The sequence below is a fragment of the Acinonyx jubatus genome, chromosome A2 (assembly GCF_027475565.1).
Source record: "Acinonyx jubatus isolate Ajub_Pintada_27869175 chromosome A2, VMU_Ajub_asm_v1.0, whole genome shotgun sequence".
NCBI classification, from domain to species: domain Eukaryota; kingdom Metazoa; phylum Chordata; class Mammalia; order Carnivora; family Felidae; genus Acinonyx; species Acinonyx jubatus.
Genome location: NC_069383.1, coordinates 142,168,258 through 142,193,628, shown reverse-complemented (window position 1 = coordinate 142,193,628; position 25,371 = coordinate 142,168,258). Strand labels below are relative to the sequence as shown.

General features: G+C 41.5%; 1 protein-coding gene across 7 annotated transcripts in view; it reads right to left on the bottom strand.

Moving 5' to 3' along the window:
* ERC2 (ELKS/RAB6-interacting/CAST family member 2) overlaps positions 1–25,371 on the bottom strand; it is a 915,804-nt gene that overhangs the window by 181,436 nt on the left and 708,997 nt on the right. For all 7 annotated transcript variants that reach the window (XM_053219211.1, XM_027039010.2, XM_053219212.1 and 4 more), the window contains one exon: positions 2,572–2,706. In XM_053219211.1, coding sequence (XP_053075186.1) covers positions 2,572–2,706 — 135 coding nt within the window. The remainder of the gene's footprint in view (positions 1–2,571; positions 2,707–25,371) is intronic.

Below are 25,371 nucleotides of genomic sequence, written 5' to 3'. Positions count from 1 at the left end.
AGGATGTTGCCATCTCCATCATTGGAGTCAACCTACTCATGCCAGGTCTTCTTAGTCAACTCTCTTTTCTAATTGAAAGAGTGTATCAAGGAAGCCTTATACTTTTGCTGACTCCAATTTAAAACCACAAAGTTATCCTTCTGGTCAAGGGTGTCCCTTTCAAGGTGAACTTCACTGAAGAGTTAATTCCTAAGTCATGGGCCCTTAGTTAAATCATAACTACCTTTTAAATGGCAGGTTCTGATTGATACGATCCAGAAAAAAACTGAAAGAGACATCTGATAACCTAGATTTTTGTCTTCAGACTAGACAGCAAACTCCTTGAAGGCAGGGGTTCTGTCTTGTCCCTCATGTTCTTTCCCAAAGCCAGTGTAGAGGCTGGTATGGAATATGTGTTTCAAGTATTAGCTGAGCAAGCAAATAATCAGAAGCAGGGCCCAACCTAGTCAGTCTACTACCTCCACCCCCCAGTGAGGGCTTGGGTTTCTCATTTGTAGAAGAGGTTATCTGCCTCTATGTCCATGGGTCACTTAGAGTGGTCACTGAGATGAAGGATGTGAGAGTGGAAGACCATCACCATCTTCCTAACAGTAGCGATGACAAAGCTCCTGATGACACATCTTAGCCAGACACACCTTGAGGGATGCTAACTCTTCTGGAAAGGGCATTGCCCCAGAGCAATGACTTCTGCCCTATGACAACCTCTACTGTTTGTTGGTGGACAAACATAACAGGGTCAACCAAGCTGGTGAGACCTCTATTTTGTGATTAAAGATCTCTGGAAAAACAGCAGGAGACTGGCTTTTGTGAGAAATATCATTCACAAAGGCGATAAATTTGATCTGGTATCCGGTATCTAGCAGGACATATTAGCATACGCGTCTCTGTGATGAAACAAGCCTGTTTGTTACCTCAGCAGGTCTTTGTGTGACTCACTCCCCTAATTTGGCTCCAAATCCTTCTTTCTGCCTTATGGTGCTCTCTTTTCCTCTCTCTGGGGGAAAGCCCAGCGTGGCCTTCTAGCACCAATGAAACCTCACACTTACCCCTTCTGGGAGCAGGTCAAGGAGCAAAGGGCAGTATGGAAAAAGGCAGGGACCAAGAATAAGAATGAAGATGTTTAATTAGTAGGATGTCAGGTATACTAGGTTGGGTGACTGGTGGTAGGGATGGCAAGGGATGAGAATTGAAAAAATAAAGCTAAATCAAAGCAAAACCACAGGCATACAAGATAATGACATGAAATTTATCTCTCTCTGTATACTTTGCCGATTGCCCAATTAAGAACCATTTTTGAGAGCTAATAACATGAACTGGTGCCTTTCTGCACTTGGCTTCAGAAATCTAGATGTCCTATAAGAACATCTGCAGTGTTGAGGACTCTGAGGGCAAATGCTTCTGGGTAAAAGGGTAGGGCCAAGCTGGGGTGGGGGCAGAGGGCCTCCTGGTTGGAGCTACTTCACTGCACAGCTCCAGGGAGCTCTTCTTATGTAGCATGCCATATAAATGGCTCCACCGGAGTTGTACTCCTGGTAAAACATCTTGGAGACTTAGCAATCTTAACTTCTCCTTTGGGATGCTAGTGACATGAGATGAAAAGGAAACAGAGCCGTCCGGAAAAAAAAAAAGTTGTAGAGGCATAATAAGCACCTCCTCCTCCAACAAACAGTTAAACCGCTCTTCACACAGGTAATTCCAATAAACCCTCCCCCTTCACATATCCAGAAACATATAACAAAGGCATTCATACTTATCCAGATGATTCTATTCCATTACCTATGGTCCCATCGCTCTTGAAATTTATTGTGTAAGTTATACTAGGATTACACACACAAGAAGCTCAGAGTACCATAAAGGAGATAATACTATTAATATTGATTATATAACCTGCTAGTTTGCATTTAATTTCATAATGTCCATGAAATTCACCTTCAGGAGTTTTAATCCTAAACACTGTAAATAGTTTTTATATTTGCTGGGTGAATGCAAATATCATGGAAGACCACAGGAGATTTTTGTTTTTGTCAATCCTTCTTTTAACTTGCTTTGCTTAGTCAAGGGAGAAGATAGGGTCCAAATCAAATAAACCAGACCCTTTGACTTCACCAGCTAAAATGCAAGCAAAACTGATTTCTCTTCATGTTGTTTTACTCCACAGTTAATTTGTATCACTAAGGAATTTTCTAGGAAAGTACTCAGCAAACTCAAGGCTTCTCTGGTTGCCAAGCTCATGGAAACGAAGTGCTTTCTCTTAAAACTCTGAAAGAGACATTCCAAAGTAACCCACCATTAGATACTGAGCCAGCAATAGACTTCATATCTATGAAAATAGAAAGGAGGGGAGGAAAGAAAATGCATAACATAAACAAGAACAGACAAAACCTTAAAGAGGAAGGAGAAAGGAAAACATTTAGACTCCTTGAGTGATGGAAATAAATACCAAAGCTATTAGTTTCAGTTCAAAGGACATATCACTTTATGCTGTTTATTATTTCTTGAGGATTATTTATTTTATCTTAAAATATCCAAAGGGTAAAAGGGGTCCTGGAGGTAAGCGGCAGTGAAACTGACCTGGTCAGGAGAGGGCCTGTGATTGGAATGTTGTGGCCTCCCAGGAGATCGGTGGTGGTGGTGGTGGTGGTGGTGGTGGTAATGGTGGTGGTCCTCATCATAGTTGTCTGCCATCAGCTTCATTCTGTTCTGGGTCTGCACAGAACAAAAACCAGAGAAGATTCCATCAGGAGCTGGAAGACCAGCCAAAAAGACACAAGGCAAAATTACAGCACCTATAGAGCTCCTTTTGTTCCTGATCCAGAAGTTTTCATTTTTAGTCAAATTGAAACTTAATAAAGAATGCACCATGCCATTTGGTAAAAGAGCTTGGACCTACATTAGGTGTAAGTGCACTTCCCCCTATGTGATTTAAAAGGGGGAAAAAAGCGGATATATACCTGAAGGTGCTTTGTTTTACATTATCAAGCGATCAGACAGGTCCAGAGTAAGCTTACAATCACAAACTGCCAACAATCACATCCTACATCCTAGAGCAAGCGAGAGAAGGAAGCCCTGGATGAAAAGATGGGAAAGGGCTGGGCAGAGACACAGAACTACAGACATGTGATGGTCTTACAAGACAAGGCAGAGGAATCCACTCAAAAGCTGCCAAATGCAAAAATAGTGATGGAGATGCTATGATGGCTTCTAGGGAAAGCTCTCTATGGACAATTTAATTGATAGTGCTTTTTGGGGAAATTGAGCAAAAGGAGCAAAGTTGATGTAGAAGAGCTGACCACTGCAATTTATGCCCCACTATGTTTGTCACATGAGGCACCCAGGTGTCATGGTTTCAATTCCCAGGACATACAATTGTACCGTTTTATTATGTAGGGCAAGAAACGACCAGCAATGAATTGACCTAACAGGGTCATAGAACCTAGAAAAATGCCTGAAGACCATGGAAAAAGGCAGATAAAAATATCCAGCCCAGAAAGCCAGGAAATGTAGAGACTACACGTGTGTATTTGGAGATAAGACTGTCTGTATTCAAGCCCCGCTCTATGTCTTTGCTGGTTATGTGGTCTTTTGAGAGTTAACTATTTGTAAGCTTCAATTTCCTCAACTATAAATTGGAGTAATGGTGTCTCCCTCCATGAGGTCACTGTGAGGAGCAAGGGATACAATGGGCTTCAAGTGTCAGTTCGTGGTCCATAATAGGCTTACAGTAAAAAATCAAATGCCATTATTACTAATATTTTTGCCATTGTTGACAGTAAGAAACCTCTCCTTCTTATACATGGTATGTCCTCAGCCTGTGGTACCTCCCCCAGCCACCTTCCCTCACCTCTTCCTTCTGTGTCTGGCTAATTCACAATTTTTTCTCTAGGAGCCTTTTCCTGACCCCATCCCTGGTGCCAGGACATGTGCGTCTCCTGCTTATCATCACTCTGTAACCTCAGATCTACCTGTCCAGCTGTCAGTAGACTTGAGGCTGGTTCTTTCCCCTGTCTCTCCCCAGAATCTAGCACCAGGCCTAGTAGATGTAAATACACTGTGCTGCAACGAGGGACTGAAAGAAAGAAGAGCCAGGATTTTGAGGGATGCTGCCATCCTAGAGGTGACTGCACACTTGTTTTTAGCCAGGGAAGGTCACTGAGAGTTGAGGACATCTCAGGAGTTGCCATAACAATCCCACTGGTGGCTTGAGATGATAGCAAACCATCAGCACTTCAGGAGAGCTGGAAATCAAAGGCAGAGCCTCCAACTGGCTGGAATTTTATTAGGTAATATAAATAATACTTTGATAACAATTCTGGACCTAACATAGTGTATTCTTGTAGCATGTTTCATGTACAATCTAACTAATCCTCAAAACTTTCCTGGGAGGAATTATTACTATCCTCACTTGCAGCTAGAAAATCAAGACAGAGATTTCAGCCCCCAGAGTCTCATTTTTTACATAGAACATAGAGATTTCATGGGTCTTCCAATTCTCAATATCTAGCCTTTGCTCTTTGCCATGCTACTAGCAGAAAAGACAAACAGCTAATCAAACAGAAACAGCTTTCCCATAGATGCTTTGGTTCTGTTAAGTTTTGGAAACACTTCATATCCCAGTTCTATCTGCCAGTGGATATCTCATGATTTACTCACCCCATTTTGAAAAATGTGTATGATATCTGAAAGTCCTCACAGTGGGTGTAACAAAATGCATGTGTATGGTTAAAAACAATAAAAATAGAGGGAAAAGTCCACCTAACAATTAAATAAAAAATCCCAGGCAATCTTTGGCAGCTGATAGCAATTTCACCCTTCTCCTGTCCACTTAAAGTGTCAGAAGACCCAATGGGCAAGTTACAGCTTGTGAGAAAGAGCAGGTCAGTGGAGCTGTTGCCGACCAAGTACTGAGAGTCCCCTCATTCGGCCTGCCCTCCTACAAGTGATTCTCAAATACAGTGTTCACGCCTGAAATTCACTCCAGTATTGTTAGGAACCTGTACTTTTGAACTCATGAACTAATAAATCTGAAATTGTTTCTTCTAACAGAATTCTGAGAGCCTGAAGGGAGCTGTAAGACCTGCCACGGTCAAGAAGGAAGGGGCTCACCCAAGAATGAGCGATGAAGCCTAAATGAACAAATAATAACTCTGCTATTGTAAACATCATAATGTCCTTATCCTTTGGGGAAGCTCCTGTGATTTTATGAGATTATTTTCTTACTAGCAACAAGCCTAAAGTTCCCTACCTTTGAACTGTATCCCACAAAAGAATGTACAAGCTAAACAAGATGCTATATGCAGTCCTAAATGTGTCTGCTGAAATGAGGTGTTGGAGAATAGGCATGTCATGGGATAAAGACTGTAAATGAATGATGTCATCTTTCCAATTTGGTGCTGAAATATAAATAAACCATGTTGTTCATGTGAATACCAGATCTGGGGGAAATGTACACAGAGCAATTGTGAGCGGAAGAGGCTTCTTTTGATTAGTCTGGAATGGAAGAGAAGAGTGTGAACCAGAGATGAATAATGAGAATTTGGCTTGATACTCTAGACCATTTTTATTTATCTTGCTTGTAACATATCCCCTAAACTGTGACCGATTTCTTACAGGCTGGATGCTAGTTTTCCCGTCTATAAAAAAAGTTTGACCAATTCTACTCACTTAATTGTCAAACTGAAAATGGATCTCTTTTATTATTTTTTTATGTTCATTTATTTATTTTTGAGAGAGACAGACAGTGTGAACGGGGGAGGGGCAGAGAGAGAGGGAGAGAGAGAATCCCAAGTAGGCTCCATGCTGCCAGCACAGAGCCCAATGTGGGGCTCAAACTCATGAAACTGTGAGATTGTGACCTGAGCCCAAACCAAGAGTCGGATGCTTAACTCCCTGAGCCACCCAGGCGCCCCTCTTTTGATTTTTTAAAAAAATCTATATTACCTATCCTCATCTCCGCCCAATTATATTGGCTTCCTAACATACCAAGAATGGTCTAGAAGGGTGAAAAGACATGAATAAATCTCCCCTGAAGATCGATGGAAGAAAAACTACAGAAAATTGTAACAAAGATAGCATGTGTTCAAAGAACTCTAGACACGCTTACCAGGTGACTCCATGTGCAATGGTTCATATCCCTGCAGTCGACAGATATACAAGGTGCCCACCACAAAGCCTTAAATAGCAGTTCTTCTGGGCAGTCATAACTGGAATCTCAGGAAAATCAATACAGAGTTAGAGAGAGGGAGAGCTTTCCACAGCACCGCACTTGGGAACTCGTGGACTCATTTAGCAATGCACCGAGGCCCATTTTTATTTCCTTTTCAGTGTCTACCAAACTGCTGACCTGACACGTTTGCCTTTGGCTAACTGTGTTATATTCATTTTACTATATTATGTCATGACTGCTGAGACAGATCTAATCAGATTTTATTTTCCACTTCCTCTTTCTTCCAGGCGCCACCTTATTTCTCTAGGGCGAAAGACTCCTCTAACAGCTCTCCCGCTGCACTCTTGCCTCCCACTGAACACAATCCATAGCTGGAGTGACATCAGATCCCTGTTAGTCCCTGGCTTCAAGCTCCTCAGAGACTCCCCACTGCCCTCAGGAAAAGAGCCCCAGCTCCTCCACAGCTTACAAAGCTCTTGGGCGGTAACTGCTTGCTGTTCATTTCCAACCTCACCTCTTGGGCTCCGTATCCCCAGCCCTGGGATGTGCCATTCACAGTTCCAGTCATGCTCTTCATTCTCCCTCCCTTCACCTGAGTTATACCCGTTAATTCTTCTGGCCTTAGCTTTAACACCATCACCTCCAGGAACGCCTCCCCCAAGCCTGCCACAGAAGGGATTTGGTTCTCTTCCACTGCCTTCCCTGGGATCATGTAGCCACCTCCAAGCTCCTTTCCATTATAGCACTTATCCCAATGAATGGTAAATAATCATGTGCCATCTTGGCTTTCTCCACCACTAGGTTAAAATTCTCTTGAGGAAAGCACTACATCTGAATCCTTGTACTTACCACCTGGCACAGAGTTTGGTGCATATGTAGTAAATAAATGTGTGTCAGATAAATGTATGGATGTATGAAGGAATGAATAAAATGGGTGTAGATGATTCTGGAACAGATGAAAGGGAAAAGTGTACACTTAGCTTCTACGATGAGCCAGCTGAGTATATAAATCTTCATGTGATAGTTTAACTCTTCCTATTGTGTATTTGTTTTTGGTTGCTGTTCTTGGGAATGGGAGCACAAGTTAGTATAGTTTTGGAGCTGTTGGAAAAGCTGAATTGGTTTTCTTCAAGATATATTCTATTCTTTAGTAAAATGGACCCAGTGAAATACTCCGTGTCCCTGGTTAACTTACCTCATTAAGAATAAAGGATTGGGGGTGTTATGGGATTCATTTCCTTACTATCCCCTAGCCTTTAGAAGAGCAGGAGTCTTTAGAATACTTTTGTTAGTACCAAAAGTCAACCATGGAAAACTGAAACTTTATCCATTAACTAAAATCCCTGATGAACACCATCTGTGAAAAGGTGCCATATACTCCATCTCTTTGACATTTCTGAAGAGTTTATCCAAGGAGCTCTTGAAACAAAATGAAAATCCTTGATTGACTAGTAATAGACTCAATAGCTTAATGGCAATATGTAGCTATAAAAGTGTAATATTAAAACTGCCTTTAAAAATATTTTAGCAAGGTGGCAATAATGAACTATGCTTTGATCAGTCATCTGGATCAAGTTAACAATAAAACCTTCATGAATATGGTTTAAATAAGAAAAAAATATAATAAGATTTGTTGCTATGGGATATGGAGATAATACCATACAATAGCAATTACACTTTCTTCTATCAGGTTTTGTTTTCTCCCTCTTTCCTGCCAGGGAAATCTGAAATAGTCCAGAACTCTTCTACTGGTCTTGTTTCTGCCAAATCAGAGCAAGGTCAACAGTTCTTGTCTCAGAGCAAAAGATGGAGAAACCAGACAACAACTGGACAGTGAGGAGGCAAGGGATTTCCTGTACATCCACCAGGCCCACATGGCAATGAATCATAATTGAGTGGCGTCTGGGTTCCAATGGTTGGGTCACTCTTGGAGGACAAAATGAAGCAGCAGGATGAAGAAGCTATTAGGGGAGTGTGCCGCATCAGGGAACTTTATGGGATTAAGTAAGAATCAAGGATGGAAAGGCTTCCACTGTGGACATTGCACAGAAATTCATTCAACACTTACCAAACTTCTGTAACCATAAAGAACAATGATGTGCCAGGCTAAGTGTTTGGTTAGTATACTTGCGTTGACTCCTTGCTTTTGAGATAGCTATTCTTATGAGCCTTCTTTTACAGTTGAGAAACCCAAACCCATCATTGCTCAGCTCCACTCACTGGAGGAACAGGACTGAAACCCAGGTTTCTGACTCCCAAGTCCTATTGTAGTGAGGTGAAGGGTAAGGTCCCAGGCCAGAGACTGGGGACAGACAAAGCAAAGATAAATAAGACATGAGGAATTAGAGGACTATGTCACAATATGGGAAGGAAAAAAAGAGGGAAGAGATTGGTTTACACAAATCCCTAAAGACTGGAAAAATCCCCTCCAGCTGAGGGCAGGGGCATCAAATAAGGCCCCATGGGTCAGATGCCCTTGAACTAAGACTTGAAAGTTGGCAGGGACATGAGTATGAAGAAGAGCAGGCTGGGGAGATTCCATGGTAAACTCACCTTGAGAGGAAAAACAGATCAACAGGGGGACTGGAATCCAAAATATGAGGGGTGTGTGTGTGTGTGTGTGTGTGTGTGTGTGTGTGTTGCTTTCTTCATTCCCATATTGGATGTGGGGAGAGTAGGAAACATTTGAGATGATAATTAACTATCTTATTTCTCAAAAGACCTTATGAACGTGGGACATTTGGGAAGGTATTTAAGACAGAGCAATCGTCATATGCTCACACATGTCAAACCATGGCATCTCTGAGAAAATGAGCCAGGCTCTGGACATCTATGTATTTACAACTTTCTATACAATCTACTGCTACAACATCAGTCCTGCTTTGAAAACTGGTCTCATATCCTCCAATTCATTCAGCTGATCAGTCCTTTCTGACTTCCCACTGTGTTAGAAGCCCTCCCTCAGTCTTTATTTATAAATGGAAAATTAGTAGGTCACCATGGAGAGTTTAGAAGCTATTTTTGCTACCTATTCATTAAATGCCGTTATTTTATTTTTAATTATTATAGAGAATGTCATATCCTCTTGTCTACCCTGGAAGTCACTTGCAGCTTGAATGGACCTGCAGTCCTGGATGTGCTGCTATCTTCCCATATCAAATCCATGTACCTCTCTGCCTGAAGTCTTCCTCTAGCCACAGGTGCAGGTTTGGCCAGGGAACAGGGCAGGCCAAAGTGTGGGGAGTTCACGTCCTTAGAAAAATGCTCGATCTATGAGGGAGAGAGGGAGGGAGGTGATGGATAAATAACCAATGTCCCAGTCCTTTTGTGGGACCATCCTATGGTGTGTTTCAGAATCTCTCAAAAGATCCTAGCAGACTCTAGCCCTGGCTGATTTTAGCAGGTAAGCACACATTAATTCACCTTTATTGGCATTTTCACATTCTGTTTTACTTCTCAATTTTCTCATCATGCTTCTTGGGATCACCTCCCAAATAAACTACCTGCACCAAATCTTTGTCTCTGGGTATGTTTTTGTGAGAACCCCAGCAAATGATTAACAAGCCTATGTCTAACTTTTGCACAGGACTAACATTCCTGTGACTACCAGGCCTTTCCATGGACAGCTCTTGAGATTTCTCATCACCTGGGAACATAGATCTCTCATCTTTTCTAGGGGAGTAACATAGGCCTGGCACTAGTTCTGTTTCTGCCAAATATTTAATATGAGACTTAGGCTGAATTACTTTTCTATGAGCCTCAGTTCCTGTATCTATAAAATGGGCAAGAGAAGAAAGAATGTCTTTAGCATGAACCAAACTCCACATAGATAAGATGCTGGTCTATTGTTCTTATTCCTTGTTGTACATTTTGCACAGTTTTTCCTTCTTTTTTCCTTCTAAAATCAAGGGAGAGAAATTATTCTGGTAGACTACTTCCTGCTGCCACCTTAGGAACCTGAAGAGTTCCCAGAAAGGTTGTAGACAACGACTGAAGGGAAAGCATGCTTGCCTCTGTTCTACTACCAGCCAGTGCAGCCCATGGGAGGAGAATTATCTACAGAGAAAGAGTTCTATGTGCTCTGCCAGTAATGGGGAGGTTAGGATTCTTCACAGTGGCAGAAAAAAGGCCAGCATTATGAGATGGAGTCACCTATAAATATCAGTGATGACAACCAATGCTTCCCCAGGCCTGTTGTGTGCCAAGCATAGCAACTTTGCTGTTGTCATCTAATTTAGTCCATTACACCAACAGCGATGTAGGTTGAAGGTGAGGGGCATATTGAGGATCTTTTTTTTTTTTTTTTTGAGAGAGAGAGAGAGAGAGAGAGAGAGAGAGAGAGAGAGAGAGAATGAACGGGGGAGAGGGGCAGAGGGAGAATCAAGCAGGCTCCACACGCGGCGTGGAGCCCAATGCCAGGCTTGATCCCATGACCATGAGATCGTGACCAGAGTCAAAGTCAAGAGTCAGAAGCTTAACGGAATGTGAGCCACTCAGGCACCCCTCAAAAACTTTAATAGCTGCTATAACAGGGGCAGAAACCAAAAGAACCAAGAGTGACTCAAATGCAAATGACCTTGTTGTCAGTCCTGGTAGAGGCTGTTAGTATCCCCACTTTACAGATGAAGAAACTGAGGTTTAGGAAGACTAGGAAGTTTACCCAAGATCACACAACTGGTAGATTTGGAACTCTAATTCCAGAGCCTTCTATGTAACCACTGTACCCTACTGCTCAGATCCATAAGGACTGACACCTGCATTAAAAAAAAAAAAAAAAGATTGATCTGGGAATGGGCTCCAACTCTCTGCACAATGACTCTAGAGCTGAGAAGAGAAGCAGTTCACTTTATTGATTTTAATGTTCTCTGAAAACAATGAGACTCAGACATACTCTAAAATCTTGATTGAGTCTCAAAGGAGTCCATGTTGCTGACCGACCCTAATATAAATTCAAAAGTCATTACCCACAATCCATACTAACTTCTAATGCTTCAACCAAGATGGTTTTGCAGCTAGGCTAGGATATTAGCAACTGCAGACAACCAAGGAATTTCTAACATCCTGAGCACTGTTGGAGGTGGTGGGGTCCGGGGGGTGGGCGGGAGGGAAAAACTCTAGAAGTTTCTACCACAAAGTTACTTAGTTAAGCACAGGTCTGTTTAATTAAGTAGTGGGCAGCACATGCTATACTTAGCTTTTAAACACTTGTAAAGTCCTCTTCATTCATTTATCTTACTTGTCACTGACAAGCTCTTCAAGGACTGTAACAGTATGCAGAGCATGAAGAGCCTGGGTAAACAACACATATTTTATGTGGAGTCTAAACTATTTCAACTCAGAGAGTCAATAGAGGGTCTCTGGAAAAAAAAACAAAAAAACAAAAAAACAAAAAAAATAGGCTGTCCTTCTAACTAAGGATGCATTCTCTGCATGGTCTATTATGAGTTTCTTCAGAAAGTGAGTTTCAAAAATCAAATCCCAATTTTTTAGCTAAAAAGAAAAAAGGGGGGTGGAAAGAAAGGAAGGAAGGGAGGAAGGAAGGATGAAGGAAAAGAAAGAGAAGACAGATGAAAAAGGAAAAGAAAAAAGGAAGAAAGAAAGAGGAGGCTATTTGCAGGCACTGGGATTCAGACTCCGTAATTGTATTGACAGGGAGGTTAAGGTCTTCATTCAATTCACACAGTCAACAAATATTTATTATCACTGGCCTAGGCAGAACTGGCATTACCACATCATCTCATCAACTAATGAATTAAACACACACACAAAAAAACCCACCCCAGTGTCTAGCCTAACATAATTAGCCAATAGATTGTAAAATGCCAGTGAGTGACAATTCCAAGGAGAACTTGAAGGACTTGAGTAGCCCAGCACACCTCAGGAAGGGACAGAGAGTCTTACAAGACGAGGGCTAAGAAGACCAGTGTCCACACACCTGGAGATATACAAGAATATTCACAGGGAGTAAATGGACTTTGCAATAGTTATGGATTTACTTAAAAATGCATTTGAATGCAACAAGCACATCAAACACAGAATTCATACAAATTATATCAGAAGACATGGAAAACGTAGTGAAGGTGGTTCTCAGAATGACTGAAGCTTGAGACACCCTCATCAAGAGGAAAGAGCAGAGCAGCTGGGAATGGATTCGGTTGTGGACAGCAGAGTCTGGAATCTGGAGTAGCCTGGGGAGAACGAATGCATCCCCAGGAACTGTCAGAGGACAGAAGGACATTCTCCAGGGGCTTTTGACCTCAACGCAGAACTGGGAGCAAATGAAATCTGGGCCTGCTCCCAGTTCTGAAGCTGAGTGGAAGGGCATCAACCCAAGACCTCCTCTGTACCTCAGTCCCTTCAAACAAGACAAATGACAACAAAAGGGGGAAAGAGGGAGGGTGTGAGCAACGCAAAACATGTGATGGGGCTGTTGGCCATTCTGCACACAGAGAGAAGCCCAGGGAGGGGTGGGGAGGCAAGAGCAGAGGTTTGGCAGGGCGCAGGGGCCTGGCAGTAGAGAGCAGGAGGAAGACAGTGAAAGACAGCTTAGGCCCTGGACAGAGAACAAAACCCCTCTCCCCAGCTTCTCTCACACTTGGGTAAAACAATTGGAGAAAATGTAAACACACTCATTAGTAGTTTTCCAATCAGTTGGAAAACAAATGAGAAGAAAGAAATGGCAGCGGAGTGTCCCAAATACCAAAATTATGAAACATTCCCTCTGGCGTTTATCTCCTCATTGGGCTGTTTGCTGTTTGGATTTCAGTGCCCTTACTAGCTTTATATGGGATACTCCTAACTTAGGCTAGCTAGCACCAATTTACTTCCACATGGTAAAAAGAGTGTGAGTCACATGTTCCACTCTGGGTAGGTCTCAGTGGACAACTACCCCCCAGGGACGCACAGACACGACAGGCACATCATTTGTTGGCACTCATGTGCTTCTTGAACTGATATTCCCCCAGCACACAAAAATGAAAACTCATCCATAACCACCACCTCTTCTCCTGTGAAAACTTAACGCCAAAGAACAGACAAAGTGGAACTCCTGGGTTTCTGAGTCTGACAGAAATACAATTTCCAGAAAGGATGAAATGACATTCTGATTTCATCTGGAGATGCCCAGGGTGTTGAATCATGTTCCCCACTCCCCCTGTCACCGCCCCCACTGCCCCCAACATTATATTAAATTCATCAAATGGATGTATTTTGAAAACATTTTTTTTCTTAGTCACTTGTTTAGGGTAGAATCCAAAATGCTGATTTTTCTATCATCCTGAAGTGTTAATAGTGTAAGTAGTAAATAACCAGATGTACTTAAACTTGAATCTAAACAGAAGCAGGCATTAAAGTACAGACTGAACATTTCTTCACAGCACTAGGAAAAGGTGGGTAACTGGACAGTTGAGGTAAACTCTCTCTTTTTTTAAATGTTTATTTCTTTATTTTGATAGTGAGAGAGATAGAGATTGAGTAGGGGAGGGGCAGCGAGAGAGGGAGATAGAGAATCCCAAGCCGGTTCCACGCTGTCAGCACAGAGCCCAACATTGGGCTTGAACTCATGAACCCTGAGATCATGACCTGAGCTGAAATCAAGAGTCAGTCACTTAACTGACTGAGCCACCCAGGCACTCTGAGGTGATCTCTTCTAAGACTCTTGAGAATTTCAGGAACCATCTCAAAATCTCTCTTCTACGAATGAGGGCTTACCAGAATAATCCAGATTCACGGCAATGTTAGTGGTTGGCCACACCTTAAATCAATGAATCCAAGTTTACTATTTTACTGAAAGACAGACTAAGTCTCCAAAAGGTTGAAGTTAATCACAAACCCAGGAGAAAGCCCTAGAATACTTGACTGTTGGCCCCAGGCCCTTCCTGTGCCCCTGGCTGCTTTCCCATTTGATTTGCATGTGTAGACAAGTCCACCATGCCCATGACCAGTAACACCACAGACCACCTTATGTCTTTGTTTTGCATTCCAAAGTACTATGGTATTAATTTCCATTCTTGCAGTCTGAACAGCATCAAACACCTAATCATTTTGGTTTCAATGCCTACAGATAGGTTAAGGAATTTTCCATTTTCTTTGAGATATGAGTCTTAGTTCTCTAGCAGAACTACTGATTTAGCTTTATAATTTCTTCTTTTTTATAGCATCTATTAGTTTTTTATTACATAAAGCATACATGCTAGCTGTGAAAAATTAAATAATACAAAAGACTTTATGAAAAGAAAAGTAATATTCCCTCTCTGACTACCCGAATACCTATTCCCACTGTTAAGGTTTTTTTGTGTTTTACCAGACAATTTTTATGCATAATGCAAACACAGACACTTGTACATACTCCTCTAGAAATAAAATGCCCAATATGTCTTGACCAGCCTTACATATCAAGATCATATAGAGTGATATCATTTCTAATGGTTACACATTATTCCATTCCGTGCATGTACTTTTATTTACCAATCTTCTGTTGATGTACTAAAATAGTGGGCAGAACTCTTTATTTTGTTCAAAGCTCTATCCCAAGCACCTAAAACATTACCTGGCACACAGTGAATGTTTGTTGAATGAATAAATGAATGAATGAATGAATGAGGGACATTGGGGTCATTTCCAGTTTTTCATTATTCCAAAAATATTTAAAGAATACTTTTCCACAGGGATAGTTTTATCTGTCCTCATGTGCTTGTTCTCATCAAGGATGGGTGCTGAAACAGCTTATAAAAGCTGTTTCTATAACGTGCTAGGAAAAGAGATTTAGGAGAGATCCCTAGAATAGAGTATACACATTTTAAACCTTGAAAGATATCACTAAATTTCCCTTTAGAAATGTTGGCCAACTTCCAGTCTGTGCCCCTTTCCCCAGACTGTGCCAACACAGAGTCTCTTCAAATTCTAATCTTCAAAAATCCAATACGTGAAAAACTGTATCACATTCATATTTCCTTCAATATAATTTGAGGCTGAGCATCTTTTCAAACATTTATTGGCTGTTTCTATTTCACTATCTGTGAGCCTCCTTTTGTCCACTTTGGGGGAGGGATTGGGGGACTTTCCTCTTACTGGTTGTAACAATAATTGCATATTTTAAAAAAATTAGCAAGAGCTCCTTTCAGAAAGACAAGAACCTAAGTAAAAGTGGGAAGAAAGCAAGTACGAGCAGACTATGTGTGGAAAGGGAAATGTCCACAGACAGGCTAGATTTGAGGATGCTGGGGAATCTGTGATTATTGGAGCACATCAGCATCTGGAATGTTCACTTGAGCAGGAGAGAAAGGGGGAAGTATTAGCCAGTGGTGTGCTGGGATGCAAAAAGAGCTGGCCCCCTTCCCTCTATGCCACAGCCCAGCAAGGAGGCGGCGGTTATAGGTGGAACATTAGCAGGAGACTAGTGTGAGCAGTTCATATGGTGCTTCACTTCTCTGCAAAAGGCTTGTGGGTTTCTTCAAAATCTGGGCCATCCATCCATGGGAGAGTACTGGGCATGTAAATGCCACTCATCATGCATGTGTTAGTGGGAAGAATCTAATGCAACTTTCTTCCCCAAACAGGAATTCCCTGTATAGCAGTCCTGGTGGATACATTACCTAGCGATGGGAAACTTGATACCTTATGAGACGATATATTAAATGGCTTAAAGTGTCTTCCCTCCCCCATTCCTGAAATATTTTGAGCTTTTTGGCTGCAGTTTCAGTCCACTTGTCCTAATTCTGGTTTTTGGGAGGGGGCCCAGGTTTTTAGACATTTCTATGCAGTTATGCCCGCTATCTCTAGCTTACCTAGCCTAACCATTCTTTGTCTTCTCTACTGATCATTTTCTCCTTGTCTCCTCTATGTACCCCATCACACATGGGGTCATTGCAGTGTGTCAGGGCTCCTCTAAGAGTATAATTCCCTGAACAGAGTCTGAATAATCCAAGTCTTCACATGTGTCCTTAACCTGCATTAAATACTATTTAAAAATAATTAATACACTCCTATGTTGCCTTGATCTCTTAACATCTGCTGGGCAATGATGACTCATATTAAAATTTGCAATTGATTAAACTCATATCCTTGATGGCCAGTTTCCCCTCCATTTATATACTCACACATACGGCTGTGCGCGTGTGCACGCGTGCGCACACACACACACACACGAGACGCACAGCATGTGCATGCCAGAATTTTAATTCTAAGCATAAACTTCATTCTTTTCCTTGCTGAATATTTGCTTTGACTTATCCTAACTAAATTTGGGTCTGTCATTCCATCCTGCTGAGATATTTCTCAATTCTAATTATGTCTTCCATTGTTTTAGGTAACCTTCCCAGCTTTGAGCCATCACATTTTCGAAAGTGTGTTTTCAAAGATCATATAATTGGGTCCATGTACATGCTGGAAGGACAGAGTCCAGCACTTCTGGCAATCTCTCTGTAGAGGTGACAGGATCCCCTAACCAACCTGCCTAGGGTGGAGTTGTTCAAACAGTAAGTTCATCCAAATGGACCACTATTTAGTCCTTATTTCTGCATGTGGTCAAAAAAAAAAAAAAAAAAAAAGGACAGAAAGGAAAAAGGAAAAAAGAATACAAACTAATACAAATGCCTAGCTGAAATCCTGGTACCTTGTGTCTATGGCATTCCCTCAACCTACCTTTATATTGATCTTATCAAAAAATAAAGTGAGATTAGCATTTCTTAATCTTAGCAAACAAATAAAGAATCTTAGCAATTGCTGATTTTATTCCAGGTTTAACAAACCATAGATTGAATACTTGTTCTGGAATCTGGGTGTGGATCAATTTCAAACTTATAGTACTTCATAAACACATATGCCTCTTAGGCATTTAGAAGTTAAATTCTGGAGGTGGGTAAAATTTAGAAAATCCTAAGAAAAAGGGAAGTTAGTTTCCCTGTTCTTTAGGTGCTTTTATCCACTGCTGGCAGGATTGTAAACTAGAAAAAACTTTCTCAAGGGCTATTTGATACTATGTATTAAAATTCAAAATATGCATGCCCTGGGGTAAAAGAGTCTCCTCTTGAAAAGAAAGTTAGACAGGTACACAGGGATGAAAAGGATAAAAGGATATTCACTGGGATGTTGATCACAGTAGCAATTAATGAGAAGTAAATAAAATGTTCATCTATCAGGATTTTGCTTAACAGATTGTTGAATAACCATTGTCATATAATGGAATCCTCAGAAACCATTCAAGAGTAATAAATATTTATATTCATCAGAAGGAAAAATATCACAACATATAGTTGAATGGAAGGAGAAACAGATGGTAGAACAACATGTTCATATAAAATAAAATATAAATATCTATATTTAAACACTTTTGCAGGTTTATATATGTATTTGTGTATATGGATGGATACATACATACATACATACATACAGACAGACATAGTGAAAAAGGCCCAGAAAGATGAACACTAAATATTGATGATTATTGCCAAGTGCTTGGATTTCAGGGAGTTTACTTACTCCTTTATTCCTTTCTAAATTATTTGAATATTCAATAAATTATAGGAAATAAGAAATGAAACAATAAAAATGATTTCTCTCCTCCATATATTAAAATGCTGAGATATAAATTGTTTCTTCAATTAGAAGGAAATAGGGTCAAAATCATTTTAGCTCAGGGGAATGGACTCCTGAGACTGAGGCTGTCTCAGTCCCTTGCAGTCTTCTGTTTCTGTGCACTTCGATAGTGCAGGGTTGAATGGAGCCCTGCCTTCTTGGCCACAGATCTCTTCCTTTCAGCCTGATCCTTTCAGATTCTAGCAAACTAACACGGCAACTTGCTTCACAAGAGGCATTTAACAAACCTGGCCCCTTTTAAATACTGACGAATTGGGGTGCCTGGGTGGCGCAGTCGGTTAAGTGTCCGACTTCAGCCAGGTCACGATCTTGCGGTCCGTGAGTTCGAGCCCCGCGTCAGGCTCTGGGCTGATGGCTCAGAGCCTGGAGCCTGTTTCCGATTCTGTGTCTCCCTTTCTCTCTGCCCCTCCCCTGTTCATGCTCTATCTCTCTCTGTCCCAAAAATAAATAAACGTTGAAAAAAAATAATAAATACTGACGAATGCATGTACTTCACAACTGCATTGAGAGGCATGGCTGGGGCTGTGTAGCACAGCTGGTTGGAAGAGGGAAATCTCCCAAGTCCCTGTCAGGCTCTGAACCAGTGCACCACTGCCAAACTGAAGTCCTCCCCCAAGAGCCCCGGAGCCCTCAGCTGGATCAAGTCACTGTCCATTTGAGTTCTGCCTCATGGGCCAAAGATTGGGTGTATCTCTTTGCTGGGTCTTTTCAAACTGGGAGAGTTAATAGTACAGCTCCAAGTTCAGGAAATTTCTTGTAATAATATGGCATTGCAGTAATGTATAGGCTAAAGTCATGCAAAAAATATTTGTCTCATTCCCACACTCTAAAACTTGGTAATTATATAGAAGCTTGGACATTAAGGACCCAGACATAAAGGAGTGGGTTAAAAAGCATAATTATGGCTCAGAAACAGCATGAGCCTGGGGACATTTCAGGCCAGGTCCTACACAACAAAACAAAACAAAAAACCCAGCACCCAAAATCAAATGGTGGGCCCTCTCTCTCTTTCCCATTTTGGGAAATAACCCATTAACAAAATAATGTACCATAATGATTATTTAGAAACAGACATGAGATGGAAACTGGCAGCAAAATGAAGTCTTTAGTTCTGGGATTTGAAGGTTAATGGCCCAAGGATCTCTCAGGTCCTGAAGCTTTATAGGACATTATTTGAAATTTGTGCTACAGAGGGAAAGACTTCAAGTTTCCATGTCTCATAGGCTGTATAATTGAAAGAAGCTGTTACTTTATACTTGGTATGGTATTGGGGGGGACATTAATAAAAGACCCAAGTCACTACTGGCAAACTATTCTTAAGTATGCAGAAAACAAGAATATGCCCTGGGAGGTACCCAAGCTTCATCAAACCCAAGGTTAGCACTCATAGGCAGAAATGACCCAGCAACCTAATCTCAGAAGCCATTCTATCATTAATCAAAATGCTGGTTCCAAACTTGTTTCGTGTCGACAGTTTTCATATCATAATCTCCCTTAAGAATATACAATAGCTCCCTATTGTCTTATGTATCACATAGAAACAGTTCAGTCGCTGGACAAGGCCAACCATTCCCTTTATTCCTCAACAATCCACCTCCTCCCTGCTGCATCCACAGAAACTCTCCCCAAAGATGGTCTCCAAAACCATGTACACACAGATTCATCTCTATCCTGGCCACTACTCTGAGATTAGGTTGCTGGGTCATTTCTGCCTGTGAGTGCTTACCTTGGGCCAGGAATGACCTCTTCTTACAAAGCCAGGTCCTACAGCCTCCATCATAGCTAGACCTCAAATGTAACCCATTAAAACAATTTCCATAACTGGAAGTGTCCTGGAGAGTAAAGAAAACTAGAAGTGAAGTCAGAAGGCATTGTCAAGAGGTCAAAGTTAAGTCACTTAAGAGCTGTTTAACTACCAGAAAATTATTCAACCTCTCTGATTTTGTGCAAAAGGCATCAGGAGGCTACTGGATACCAAAGGAGATTCTCTGAGCTCAGCCTGTGGCTTCTGATTCCTTTTTATAGCCCAGGAATATCTGAAACAAGGATCAGATCTTCTATGGGCTCAATAAACTCTGTTGAGCAACTATCTCTCTTACCCATTATCATTGTGTGCCTGTGCTGACCAGCTTATCTCCACTCCCACACTCATTCCTGCTACATGGTCCCATCCCAGCCCCCAGGTACACCTCTTCTGGTGACAACTACAGCCAAAAACCATCCTGAATCTTGCCATTTATTTTATGTTTGCAGTGCTTGAATCTGCAAGGCTGTCTATATAGAGAGAGTAAGCATTTGGATACCAAAAGATTCCCTCCTTGGGGGGTTGCTGACCTCCTTCATTAGATCAAATGCTGATCTGTCAATCACATCCATAAGCTTTTAGCGGCCTTTCCCTGAGTTTCTAAGGTGGTGTAGTTTGTAAGGCTGGTGGTAGAGTTGGTATTTGGTGAAGGTGGGCAAGAAGCTCACCACATACAAACAGTTTAGGATCTGCTGCTACAGTTAATATAACTATTTGAAACATTAAGACACACATAAATTGTTTTTGAGCATTTTGCCATGAGGTAGCCAAAAACATTACAGAGAAGCAGAAGTTAAAATAATCTGTATTGTCTTTATAATTTTTTCATTTTCTTTCCCCTTCTAATTTGTGATCTTCCTTCTTTATCTCTGAGTCTATGAAGCACAGCATTAAGCATTTTGGGAGTTCCAAGCTGGGAATCACTGCATACTTGCAAAGTCCAATATTTACTATTTCTTCTCAATATGCCACTGCTGAAGAATAATCAGGAAAGGATTCTTTCTCCCTCCTTTTTAAATTTTTTTGCTTCCTACGAGATGCCTCCCCAAAGTCCTGGGAAGGCTACATGCCCATAAAGATTTTGGTATCAGTGAGTATGAAAACCAGCATACACATATATCAACTCTGTCCCTGAATAAGTGTGTGGTTTTTATTTGGTTTGTTCCAGAAGCTTTTTCTTTGATTTGCATTTCAGCAGTGTGCAAGATCTGAGAAACATGCTAACCTCCTGGCAAACTATCAGGAGAAAATTGCTTTGACTGGAGAATGAGGCCTCTTCTTTCCCAGAACTTTCTTTGCATTCTCTGAGTTTGAGAACAAAACGTAATACTTAAAAAACAAACAAACAAAGGAATCAACAAACAAACAACAGAGGTTAGACCCAAGACTTTATCCCAGATGGTTGAAAGTAAGGAGAATAATTGCCTACAAATCAATCAACAGATTGAGCAGAGGGGGGAAAAGATGCTGTGCTGTTTCCTTGATCCCTATCTGGATTCCCAGAGTTCCACGGAACATTCCAAAAGTAATTTGGCTTTTGTGCACAGTACACAGGGAGTAATGTTTTTCAACAGAATTTCATAAGGAGATGGGGGGATAATTTTGGGTCTTGCTCTCAGCAGAAGCTGAAAACTGGGTGTGGCTAAAGGACAACATCAGGCTTTTTTATGTGACCCCTCTTTTGAAAAACCACCCCAGAGATGAAAAATCACCTGCCCTCACCTCACTGAGAATTCACGTGGATTTGCCCAAGAGAATTTCTGCTCATAAAAATCTGCAAAACAGATCTGTTAAAACAAACCTGTAATTATGAACAGAACAAGAATTTCACTTAAATAATTTTGCAGCTTTAATACCAACTGATTCAATAACCCCCAAACCTGATCGGACTAGTCAAACTCGACAAGATTCAAGTCTCCTAAAGGTGGTTACCGAGCATGCATGACTGACCACCAAACTATGTGAGATACTGAAAAAAAAGAATAAAGAACAAGACAATGACTTCCAACCCAAGCAATGTAAAATACTCAACAATGGTTTTCCACATAAAACTGTTTGGCAGCAAACAGGGAGAGCCTATTGGCAAGTCTGTTTTTTGGACCAGATTCCAGAAATGGAAATTAAGTGACAGGATGTGCCCAAGGTCATGCATACGTGGGTGACCTGATAAAGGAATGTGGAATGCCTGAACTCCAGCCAATGTTAGCCCCTTCCACTTTGGAGGAAGAAAGACCAACAGTGAGAGGATGGTCTGTAAATTCTGTGGCTGTACCTGCGTCCTCACAGACTCTTTCCATGCTCAGCGGAGTTATCATTAAACTAAAGCATCACACATCACTCTAAAATTTTCCTCAGAGAGAAATTATAGCTTTCTACTTCCTCAATTCTCTTGGTCTTGGTCAGAACATTAATATTTGTTGGACAGCATGTTTTTAAGTGGGAAGATATTTTAAAAATCAAATATTCTGGTTTGTTTCAAAGAATATGTTCTCAGCTAAAGTCTGATGCTTTCTTCCTGTGGGGGTGAGCCACAGTTGGCCACGATTCACCAAAGTTTCCACCAGCTAACAATAAAAAATTATGTCCCATTCTAAAGAAACAAAAGAAAAATTATAGTAAAGTTGTGCATTTCCTCTCCAGTCCCCGAAGACAATCTGAAGAACTGGCTCAACATGCCAAATTAAGCCATGAGAATTTATCCATATCTAATAAGGATTAGCAAATGCTACAACACTGAACATGGCCTTGACATAATTTATATTCCAACTTCTACGGCACTGGGTTCAGCGTGCTCTCATTCCAGCCCTGACATAGGAGGATATGTTGAGCAGTCCTGTGATGTCCTCTGAGAATCCCAATCATGTGCACGACAAGCAGGAGGGCTCTTGTCGTGACAAAAGAAAGTTTCTTTATACAGAAACAGTACCCTCAGAACCAGAACATGGTAACTAAGCTTAAATAACTAACTACCTAGGAGAGATGCAAGCATTTCTCCCCTTGAATCCAAGATAATCATTCTGGAAGCAGAAAACCTGGTGATGGACCCCGTTTTGCCTCTTTCTAATGCTGGGTGTCCACCTGCAACTTGGAAAATTTTGGAAACAGTTCTAAGTTACATATTTGGAGTGTGGAAGATTAAGACTCCTGAACTTTGAGCTAGCCAGCTCCGATTGGGTCTGCTCCATTCCATTTCTCATCCATACTTGCCAAAAGCACAAAGAGGCAACTGGGACATTTGCTCATAGTATCTGCTATTAAGATAAATCAGCAACACTTAAGTGTCTTTTGTTCACAAAAAATAATCCCCTGGAGATCGTTCTTCCCATTCCAAAATATCAGCTTTTTGTTTCTCTGCCTCACCAAGGATTGCATCACTAGAAAGCTCAAGGACACAGAGGCTCTCCTTGAAGCCCAGTCTCATGTCAAGAAGACTCAGAAGGCCTTGGACAAGCAAGTCTGGGGCTGAGAGGTCTGGGCACTCCCTTCCTTGGAAGGAACATGTCTGAACCCATACCAAACTGGGTTCTTTCAAGGCAATGTCTGCACCTTCTGCATTACTTAGTTTTCTTCAAGGGTGAATCAGGGTCTGCCTCCTAAAAATGCAGAAGGCAGGGACTATTTACAAACATTGTTACTCAAGTTCTTTTATCTTTGGTCAGGGGAACAAGTCATATGGGGTGTGGTTTGTGTCAATGGATTGTCACCAGAGACAATGCGGGACCATCATTCCTCAGCATTACCCTATGGAGAAGAATAAGATAGCCCTGTCTTTGCTTCTCAGAATTGAGATCAACATTCTTCACATTTGTGCAGCCCCTCAGGGATTTTTAAGACCTTTCCCCAAAGAAGATGCTTCATGGTAATGCTTCTTTGTGAGTTAGGTAGGAAATAAAATACCCATTTCTACAGGAAAGTAAGTTGATCTGCTCACCATCATACAAGTAATAAATAGAGATGAGTCAGGATTACACAAGCCAAATGAGCAAACTGCAGAGCCTTCCTTCTTCTTTGTCTTTGAAATCTAGAATCCTCATATGCCCTGGTGGGAAAGATGGCAACAAAGATGGAAAACAAAGGGGCTGAGAGTGCTACCCCTACCGACAGATTCACTGAGGACATTCTTGACTTGAGCACCCACCAGCCCTGTGGTGACTTGGCTTCTCCATATGCAAAATAGGGATAATGATGTTTTTGTGAGGGCTGTAATAAAACAAAAAGTGCAACACTGTGCCTAGAATATCATTTGTTCAAGAGATGATAGCTGTGTTCACGTACTACTGAACAATGCATCTCTCCTACTCAACTGTAGCCTCCGAGAAAGCAAATAATTGCCATTGTCATTTGCCTCAAAGTCCTTGGTGTAGATCAAGTACTCAATATACTGTATGTGAGAATGTACTGAAATTGTCTCTGACTACCAAAAATGCAAGGAATGTAGAATTCTGTTAGTTTATTCCCTTCATCTTGCAGATGGAGAAACTATGCCTGTAAGAGAGAAGCAAAATAAGTTGCCCCAAGTTTGTGAGTGTGTTAGGGTCAGAGCTAGGTGAGAACTCTGATCCCCACATCCATTCTCAGATCTTGCACCTTCTATTACCTGCTGAGGTGTCTTTTGTGTCTTGTGTTTAAATACTTTCTAGATGGCTGCTTGCTGTCAGATATCTCAGAGAGCACTGGCGCCCCAAATCCAAGAAAACTGATAACAGAAACTTCCTGGCCTTGTGACCTACACACCTGCTTCCTACCTGAGCATCCAAAGAGGCATTGGCACATCCAAGGCAGCCCATAGTAGGAAGGTTTCTGGTTGGCTTCTGAGCTGTGTTCGTAATTCTAGGTGTGCTGGGCCATAAGAGAGAGGAAATAAACCAGCCTCAAGATGACCAGTTAATCAGAGGTTTCTGGGGCATAAGAACTACCCTGGATTACAACCTTCTGAGCTGTCATTCTTGTTCAGCCGATTTTCATTGTTCCCTAAAATGACAGCCTTTTGGTCCAATCTGAATTTATTAACCTCTTTGCACAATTCCATTTCCAGACTGTATCAAAGATCACCTGAACACAGATTTGCTGGCTATGTCTAACAGGCATTTCCCAATGACCATATCAGGGCAAAGATAAGAGAGTGGGGTTTTGGTTGTTGTGTATGTATTTTTTAAAAATAATCTCATCTAAACATTGGTGTTGTGGGGTTCTGGCTCCCCCACCTTGTCAACTCAGCAACTGCACTTCAGGCTCCAACCTGAGAAGAATAGATTCCAACTCTCCTGGCTGTAGTCTGTCCCCTCTGGGGACTCCCTCCCTCCACGTGACTCCACATGACTCACCTCCACCCCCCACCTCCTTGCACATACTTGTTCAACAGGACCCTTTCACATGTCCTGAGAACACCCTATTCAAAGTCACCCTCCACACACCTCATAGAACACCATCTTTATTTTCCCCCACACCATTGATTGTTATTTAACATGGCATATATGTGATGTCTTTATTTTGTTTCTTGTTTGTGTCCTCTGCTAGAATACAAGCTCTCTAGGGGCAGGGAGTTTTGTGCTTTGCTCATTATGGTGTCCCCAGTGTCCAGAACAGTGTCTGGCACATAGTATGTGCTCAATAAGATTTGCTGAACGAATTGCCTACTTCTTCCCATACCTACTCCCCTAAGAAGTTTTAAAAATCTCCCTCTGCCTCTCCCTCTCTGTATACTGGCCACTTGCACTACTCAGAGTAATATTCTGCTCTGAATCTATGATTGGCATGTCATCAGAGTGTGGATTTGACAAACTTAACACAAATAACTGACAGTTTTGTA